The sequence below is a fragment of the Onychostruthus taczanowskii genome, unplaced genomic scaffold (genome assembly GCF_017590055.1).
Source record: "Onychostruthus taczanowskii isolate IOZ18803 unplaced genomic scaffold, ASM1759005v1 scaffold11, whole genome shotgun sequence".
NCBI classification, from domain to species: Eukaryota; Metazoa; Chordata; class Aves; order Passeriformes; family Passeridae; genus Onychostruthus; species Onychostruthus taczanowskii.
Window position 1 is genome coordinate 4,012,477 of NW_024497629.1, and position 8,935 is coordinate 4,021,411.

At 45.4% G+C, this 8,935-nt stretch overlaps 2 protein-coding genes across 2 annotated transcripts in view; both read left to right on the top strand.

Annotated features, from left to right (window-relative positions):
- Positions 1 to 3,130, top strand: part of WDR35 (WD repeat domain 35) — a 42,245-nt gene extending 39,115 nt beyond the window's left edge. The window contains exons 25-27 of the mRNA XM_041421626.1: positions 489 to 645; positions 1,253 to 1,493; positions 2,416 to 3,130. Of these exons, the coding sequence (XP_041277560.1) occupies positions 489 to 645; positions 1,253 to 1,493; positions 2,416 to 2,566 (549 nt within the window). The 3' untranslated portion in view covers positions 2,567 to 3,130. The remainder of the gene's footprint in view (positions 1 to 488; positions 646 to 1,252; positions 1,494 to 2,415) is intronic.
- A 1,080-nt stretch (positions 3,131 to 4,210) lies between these two features.
- TTC32 (tetratricopeptide repeat domain 32) lies at positions 4,211 to 5,987 on the top strand. The gene is made up of 3 exons (XM_041420959.1): positions 4,211 to 4,341; positions 4,421 to 4,581; positions 5,565 to 5,987. Exons 1-3 carry the CDS (start codon positions 4,229 to 4,231, stop codon positions 5,690 to 5,692), a joined length of 402 nt encoding a protein of 133 aa, XP_041276893.1. The 5' UTR covers positions 4,211 to 4,228; the 3' UTR covers positions 5,693 to 5,987.
- Positions 5,988 to 8,935: the final 2,948 nt, after the last annotated feature.

The window sequence follows — 8,935 nt, forward strand, 5'->3', positions numbered from 1 at the left end:
TAGGTATTGATCCCAAAGGGTGATCTGTGAGTAGATTAAGCTGTGTTGCCTGTAATTCAGCAGGGAGATGTCTCCAGATACACGGGAAGCAAATGGAAGAATTTTTTTTCTCTGCTTACACATTCATCTTCATATGCACTAGTGAAATAGTTTAAACAAATTTTTAAGAGCTCTGGTGTTGAAATGCAGTATTAATCCAAACTATGAACCAGTCTGCAGATGTGCACAAAATGTATTTGTATACACACATATATGATATTTATCTTTGAAAATCTGCACCAGATGCTGTGCCTGTGCTCTGTACAGAGCTCTGACAATGCTCACTGTAGGTCCATTTGTATTTTTCCTACTTAACAAGGACAGTGTTTTGTCTACTTAACACGGACAGTGGTGTAATCACCAAGTATAGAAAAGCTCTTTGCATATATCCCATTTCCTGCTGTATCTGTTTCATATAAAAATTACTTGTGATGCTGGTTTGTTTTCAGAGTGCTTCAGCTTTGGCTGGTTTGCTGGAAGAAGATGTTCTTTCTTCAACAAATCGCTTTGCAGACAATGCTTGGCGAGGAGCTGAGGCTTACCACTTTTTCATACTTGCTCAAAAACAGCTCTATAAAGGTTCTGTAGATGCAGCACTTAAAACAGGTAAGAATTAATTTTCAACCCTGTAAAGACAGCACATAACTTCATTTATAGCTGCCACTTTTTTTCAGTTCTTAATAAATTCATGGAATTTAAACCAGAACCATACAATGAATCGAATACGGCTGCAGTCACAATACCTGGAAAGGACTTTGCTGAAGAAAATGCAAATCTTTCCAAATATTACCTGGTAAATTGGTTCATCTCTGTAGATGTTCTGCTGACTGTTTTGTTTCTCTCCCTGAATTATAAGGCATACCTGAATTTACATCAGACCTCCTTGTAAAGCTTCACAAAAAATCTGTGGGAATTAGACAAACAAATAGCGCCTTGTACTTTGTCCACGTAAAGAAGACTTCAAATCCTTCTAATATTTTTACAACCAACCAACCAAAACAAAGTGTTTCAAGAAGACACCAATTTCCAAGTGAAATCTGCTAATTTGTTTTTTAGAGCAATGCTTCACAGTCATGTCAATAAAAAGACTGTGATTTTTGTCCTATTTTTAGAATTAATACTGTCATCTATTAGCAACTATTTCATACAGATGCTTGCACTTCTCAGAAGATATGTAATAATTTCCTTGGATTTCTTTTTTTCATTTTTTTAGCTCTTCATTTGCGAGATTATGAAGACATTATCCCTGCAGTTGAAATCTATTCCCTTTTGGCACTCTGTGCATGTGCAAACAGAGCATTTGATACTTGTTCAAAAGCCTTTGTTAAATTAGAATCCTTGGAAACTCTTAAGCCAGAGCAGAGGCAACAGTATGAAGAGCTTGCCCTAGAGATATTCACAAGATACAGACCAAAGTATAACAAAACACCTGATCTGGATGACGTTCTTGAGAGGTGGGTTTATTTTTATGATACTATAATAATACTGTCACTTTTTTCCTGCTGTTTGCTGTGTTTTGGGTTTTAGCAGGTTTTGTGTGTTACCAAATTAATGAAGTGCTTTGCTGCTTAAACCAAATATTGGGCAAGAATGAGGCAGGAGTTAGCCAGTTTGGAGGAAGGTAATACAGGACTGTGTTGTTTGGGAAAAAAAAAAACAAGCACTGACTGCATCTGAGGATCTGGGCATAAAGATGTAACTTCATCTTAATTTAAAATGCAGGTAGACAAAGAACAGGAGTTTTAGGACCTTTGAGACTGTAAAAAAGTAAGAATGTTACTGTTTGCATCTCCATGGAGTAGTGCTGAAAGTATCAACAAGGGACCATTTAACCATTATTAACTAACAGGTCTCCAGTGTTTTGTGAATTACCTAAATCTACATGGTGTGAAAAGAGCAATATGTGAAGTTAAAATTAGTATGAAGGGCACATTTAAGGGGTAAGTCCTTGGAGTGGCTGTGCCCACAACAGAGTGTTTGACATGTTTCCTGCTGAGAGCATGGAACTTGGAAATATGGAAATCAATTGTGAATCAATTTTCTTCTAGCAAACAGGATTTTAACCTGTCTTGACTGATCCTACTGTGCAGCTGTACAGAATCTCAGTAGCTGCTGTGACTCTGCTGACCCTTCAGACATCAGAGGACAGAGTGCAATAGCAGTGCAGGTGTCTAATCAGGCCTTACTTATCAGGATCTGCTGGTTCTGATTTTGTTGACTGTATGGCTCTGGGGGTGGGCATTCTCTGGTGTGATTTATATACTTGGTTACTTGAACAGTGAAGTGCTACATAAGCTAGTAACAACTGGCACACTGCATTTTTATTCTTTCATCTTTTTTATTCTTTTCTTCTTTTTTTTTTTTTTTTTTTAATAGTGGAGATGGTAAACTTCCTGTATGTGTTGCAACAGGAGCCCCTATCCTGGAGTATCAGTTCTGGATGTGCAGTGTGTGTAAGCACTGCATGAAAGCCAAAGAAGCAGGCCATTATAACGCCTGTCCTCTGTGCCACAGCAGCATAAGCTGAGGAGAAAGACTCTGTATCTGCATTTATTACTGCTAAGAACAGCCTCTAAAATGTTACTGTCTTTTGAAATACAACTCAGGTACTGTATTGTAGCAGTTAGTGCTGCTATTAGAGAAACATTAAAAAAAAACCCCAAAACCAAAACAGAAAACCCACAAGAGAAACCTTTACTGCTTCCATTTAGCTGAACAAATTACTGTGTAAATAGATTCCATTTTTGCTACACTTTTAATAAAAGATTTAAGGTAAAAGCATTATTTTTGAATTGTAGATTGAGCCTAGTTTCAAAACCATATGAGTTGAATGTAGGCTTATATCAATATGTTCTACTCTGAGCAGGCTCCATTTTTTTGTCTAATTCCATAGGAAATTACTGGGTTTTCTCAGAATTCACAGTTTTTTGAAGGAGGTGATTCCTGGGATGAAATAACGTCACAATAATTTTGATAATATTACCATATATGTTTTTGTACTACTGTTAAGAGTTACTAGAGTGATGATACCAGTATAAGCATACATTAGTGCTAGTTTCTTTTGCCCAGTGTATTTAAACCCACCGTAAAATAAAGGGCTTGAAAACACGCAGCAGTCCGTGTGTCAGTCAGGTTCCTGAGCTTGGGTGATCCCATCTTCAACAGCTTAAGGAAACCTCCATGAACTTGCAGCCTGGAATCTGGCATTTTTCATGTAGCTTGGCAGAGCAGCTTGCATCTGTAGAACAGATTTCAGGAGCTGAATTGTCACCCTTGTGACACACAAAGGTGCAAGGAACGATGTCTCGCTGTCCCACCTTACTGCTGGTTTGTGCTCTGGCAGTGCTGCAGGGCCTTGAGCCCGTACAGGGTGAGCTGTGCCCAGCTGCCTGACAAGAGCCGTGAGCTGTGACGTTCACATCGTGCCCTGGCACGTTTGAGAGGAGAGCAGAGGAGCTCTTCTGTGCTCTCACTAAGCTTAGGCCAGGTAAGGATAAAGCCCTCCTCCACAGAATCACAGAGTAGCAGAATGGCCTGGGTTGGAAGGGACCATAAATACCATCTTGCTATAAGCCTGCTGACCAGGGCTGCAACACCTTCCACTAGGCCAGGTAGCACAAAGCCCATCCAACCCGTTCTTGAGTATTTCCAGGGATGGGGCATCCACAGCTTCTCTGGGCAACCTGTTCCAGGGTCTCACCACCCTCACAGTAAAGAATTCCTTCCTTATGTTTAACCTAAACCTTCCCTCCTTCATCTTAAAGCCATTCTCCCTCTCCTGTCCCTTTATGTCCTTGTAAAAGTCCCTCTCCAGCTCTCTTAGAGCCCCTTTAGGTACTGGAAGGTGCTCTGAGGTCTCCACCAGGCCCTCTCCAGGCCGGAGACCCCAGCTCTCCCAGCCTGTCTCCCGAGGAGAGGTGCCGCAGTATCTGATCGTCTTGGTCTCCTCCGGCCTCGCTCCAGGGGATCCATGTCGTGCCTGTGCTGCGGCCCCAGAGCTGTGCTGCCGGCGGGGGTGTCAGGAGAGCGGAGCAGAGGAGCAGACGGCCCCGCTGTTGTCACTGTCGCCATGGCCGCGTTCCCGCACCCCGCGGGCAGCTGCCCCGGCCCGGCGCCGTCCCTCACGTGGCCGCGCGGGCCGGCGTGCCCGTGACGTCACGGCGCGCCCGCCCCGCGAGGCGTCAGCGCCATGGCGGGGGAGGCGGCGGCGCTGCTGGCGGAGGCGCGGGCGGAGCTGCGGGCGCGGCGGCTCTCGGCGGCCGAGGAGCTCTTCAGCCGCTTCATCGCCCGCAGCCCCGCGGGGTAACGCCGGGGCCGGGAGCGGGGCGGGCGCGCCGGGCCGGGCTGGGCTCCGCTGATGCCGCTGCCTCTGTCCCCGCAGTGCCCGTAGCGACCTCGCCACGGCGCTCAACGACCGCGGGCAGGTGCGGTACCTGCGCGTGGAGTTCGCCGCCGCCGTGCAGGACTTCACGGCCGCCATCGAGTGCCAGCCCGGCTTCGAGGTGCCCTACTACAACCGCGGGCTGGTGCGCTACCGGCTGGGTACGAGCCGGGGCAGGGCAAGGCAGCGCGACCGGGCAGCCCCGGGGCACGGGCGGGACACCCGCCTGGCCCGGGCGGGACACCCGCCTGGCACGGCGGGACACCCGCCTGGCTCGGGCGGGATACCCGCCTGGCTCGGGCGGGACACCTGCCTGGTACGGGAGGGACACCTGCCTGGCTCTGGTGGGACACCCGCCTGGCTCTGGCGGGACCCCTGCCTGGCCCGGGCGGGACGAGGGCCGCACGCGGGCCAGCAGTGACAGCGCCTGCCGCTGCTGCCTGCCCCGTGTGCGGTGACAGCCTCCTGCTGGCCGTGCTGCTGGGTCATTCCGAACGATGCTGTTCCGTGGAGAATGGGAGGGAGGAAAGGTGTACTTGACTTGTGGGAAGATCTGCACTGGGGTCAGACAAGCCAGTTCCAAACACTGCCATTAAATCTGAGATAAAGCATCTCCCAAGCGCCTGTAGCACAGCCTTCTCGACTTCCAGCGGGCTGCCGGCCACCTCTGGGGAATTTCCAGCCCCGTTTTTGATGTTTTTGATGATGCCATCACAAAGTGACAGCCCTGTGCCTTTTGTTAGAGCTTGGCCATTGCGCAGGTCAAGGGACTGGAGAATGGAGCTGGGCCATGGGCAGCAGCTGGAAGCTCTGTGCCTGTGTGCCAGCTTTAAGGCTGCCTCATTATTGGTGTGGGCCTTTGTCTCCTCCTCTTGGGAATAAACAGGCTGAACTGAGCTTTAAGTCCATTTGAGGTTCAAAAATACATGCTGTGGTTGTTGATGTGAAACACTTTGACTCCAGGTTGGGCCTGTGGGGATTCCAAATGCCATGGGTCCAGGAAGTAGCTGCTACCTTGTGGGTGAAAGTATTAGTAGGTGTTCTTGAGTTGTCAGAGGTTTGTAAGCATGAGCAGTTACAGAAAGATAATTTTACTTTTCTTCTTCTTTTTTTTTTTTTTTTTTTTTTTTTTTTTTGGGAGGGGGAGACTTTGATGAGGCCATGAAAGATTTCAGGAAAGTATTAGAGTTAAACCCCCAATTTGAAGATGCTGCATTGAGTCTAAAACAGGCTATTCTTGATAAAGAAGAAAAACAAAAGCGGGGTTATTGAAAATGCAGGTAGTGATGCGATGTGAAAATATTCCGCTAAACGTGTGATTTTTGTCATTGATGGATGAAACACAAGATCGTTTACATCTGTTATGACCTCCTGAAGGACTTCATTCTTAGAAAAATAAGTTAAAAATTGATTATGATTGCAAAGTAACCTGGATTTGGGATTTCTGTTCTTGAGGGAAGGTGTAATGTTGATCTCTGTGAGACACATGTACAGATTTTGTACAGAAATACTTTATAATTTTATAATAATTGTATTGGCCAGATTAATTGAAAATAAAAATGAACATGTACTTTTTATCTCGTGATTGTCTGCAGAGTTTACCATAGAAAATATTCACAGAAGGAACTGTGGCTTTCTCTTCCTTATTAAAGAGATCAATTCCCTGGAAAATACAGTGTGAAATCCATCTGATGGAGCTGTCTGTGAACACCCAGGCAGCTTCATTTCTCACATGGTAGGAGGGACCATTCCTGAAATCCATAAATCATCAGCTAGAAGGATCCTTACAAGTTCATAGCAACACAAGTTTAATACAATAAATACTCTCTGATTGCTGACATGAGCATTAGGATTTTGTTTTTTAAATTATGCCAGTGACATTTCTGCTTCTCACAGTGAGTTCCTCCATGGATGAGCCCAGAGCCTGCAGAAGCACAAAGCTCACTGAAGATGGTGGGACTGCTGGGGTGAGTTGTGGGAGCAGACTGGAGCCTCTGGATACCCTTCCCAGCAGCCTCACCAAGATCATTTTTAGTGTGGGGTTGAACCTGCAACAGCCACAATGAGCAAATTTGAAACAGGGCTGAGAAAATGCTGCATTTGCCCCTCATGCTCTTGACACTTCCCTGCAGCCGTTTGAAGTTACAGAAATGTGATATGTAATAGCAGGATGTGACCATTCACAGTTTGAGAAATAGGCAATGACCATTTTTCCCCCTCAGAAGTCTTAATTTTGGACTTGATATATTAAGCACATGGTTTGCTACCATTTATCTTGGTGTTCTGTCTAAACACAGATAATTCAATGACTTAATATACTTCATGCCACCTCAGTCTTAAAAACTGAGAAATCCTCCCAACTCTTGACTGATGGTGAGAAGGTGAGCTAGAACTAAGCATGTTCCTGACTGACCTTGCCAAGACAATTAAAAAAGCAGTAATGAACAATTGAATGTGTCTTAGGAAGTTTTACTGTGAGAAGAGAGATCACAGATGTGATTCTGCACAGAACACTTAAAATGACAGGATATAGATCAAAATATTAAGTGAACAAGTATTTTAGAAAACAAAGATGCTAGAGATAATATTCCAGCTTGCGTTGTTTTGTGAATGTTGCTTAATTACTTCTCATGCAATTCCTGGCACAGAAATACTGCACAGGGCTGGGGAGCAATTGCCAATTCTCCACAGTATGTCCTTGTCTCTGTGGAAGGATGAACTGTCATCATGCATTTCAGTTAATCTGGAATTTTTTCAAGGTGATTTTGGCCAGTAGGGTTTTCACATTTTCCCCTTTCACATGCACACAAGTCAGTTCTTTGACTTTCAGGTTTTCAGCCTGAAATTGTTAAATAGCCCTGCTGGTTTCAGCTGGGGTAGAGTTACTTTTCTTCACAGTGGCTGGTATGGGGGCTGTGTTTTGGATTTGTGCTGAACACAGGGTTGATAATATGGAATTTTTTTGTTACTGCTGAGCAGGGCTTGCACAGAGCCAAGGCCTTTTCTGATTTTTGTACAGCCATGCTGAGGAGGAGGTGGTGGATGCCTGGGAGTGTGGGAGGAGACACAGCTGGGACAGGTGATCCAAACTGACCAAAGGGATACTCCACACCACAGGGCATAATGTTCAGTATATGAAGTGTACAAAAAATCCCAAAACTTGAAGAGGAGGATGTATTTAGTAACTCCCCTTGTCCTGCAAAGTTTCCTGTTATAAAAGTTTAAGAATTAAAAGCCTAATGGAGAGTAATAAAATTCTTTTATGTAATGTTTTGTGAAATTCAGGCAACCTCTCAGCCTGTAAAAGGAGCAGGGTTGTGTGCTTTGGATGCTTTGCAGTGTGAGGTGCTGTAGCTTTATACCTTCACTGGGCTTTAGGGGTTATCTCTGCATGGGAATTCCAGACCTCTGTGGAGCTCCGGGGTCAGTCCTGCCCATTCCACTGCCTTGTCAAAGCCATGGGGCTGCACCAGTAAGTGAAACAGATGGTTGCTCCTAATGCACTGTGACTCTCTTTACTCTGGCCAGAAATATTTCAGACATTAATAATTCTCAGCTGCTTTCCCAAGATTTCCTACCTATAAACCTACTCTCCCAAGCCCTTGACTTTCCTTCCACAGCTGTCACTGGCAGCCCCTCTGCTTGGCTTGTTCCCTGTAGGCATGGTTAATTTGGCAATGAGTAACTGTTCTCACCTGATGATTTACCTCTAAATGTAGGAAAAACCCTGTGAATTCCATAATATGTTACAGAATCTCAAAGAATAACATCACTGCCTTACAGAGCAAGGCAAAGAGTAACATCATCATCCTGTGCTTTTCCCTAGGACTCCATTTGTCCTACTGAAACATGGGAGGAGGAGTTGTCATGCAACTATCTGTGCTGCAAGGCCTTTCCCTTGCTTGTGCAGAAAGGTGGGAAAAGCTGACAGAATGCCAAGGTTAGCAGGGCACCGAGCAGTGTGAGAAGGGTTTCATGCATGTTTAGTGTGAGTGCAGCATGGGGAACAAGGAGAGCCTGTCCAAGTGGAAAGCTGAAGCACATTGAGGCCACAGGGTTTGGTTGTCAGGTAGCCAGAATAAGCCCCTCTTCCAGATGCCTGCCTTCTGAGTGAGCAAGGGAGCTTTGGTCAGCATGGAAAACCTGAAACCCTTGGGCTGCTGCAAGTGAGGGCTGCACTGTGCACTTCCCGTCTAGTAATTAACCTTGTTAAAAAGTGACTGGGGAGAGAAAGGTGCACTATTCCAGTTTTGTGGGGATTGAACACCTCTATCTCAGTCAAGCTCAGCTATGCAGGTCATGCTCTCTGTTGCCTGTCAGGAGGGGAAGGATTCAGAGAAGCAAAAACAATATTCAAAACTGAAGATTGCTAGTGGGAGGATAATATCCAAAATTCTTTTATGTCAGCAGATGTTCATCTGCCTCATCATTTTAACAGAGACATGGGTTGGATCAGTGAAACAGATTGACCTCAGCCAGTGGCTTTCATGCAGAATGGAAGGTCTGGTTGCTGTG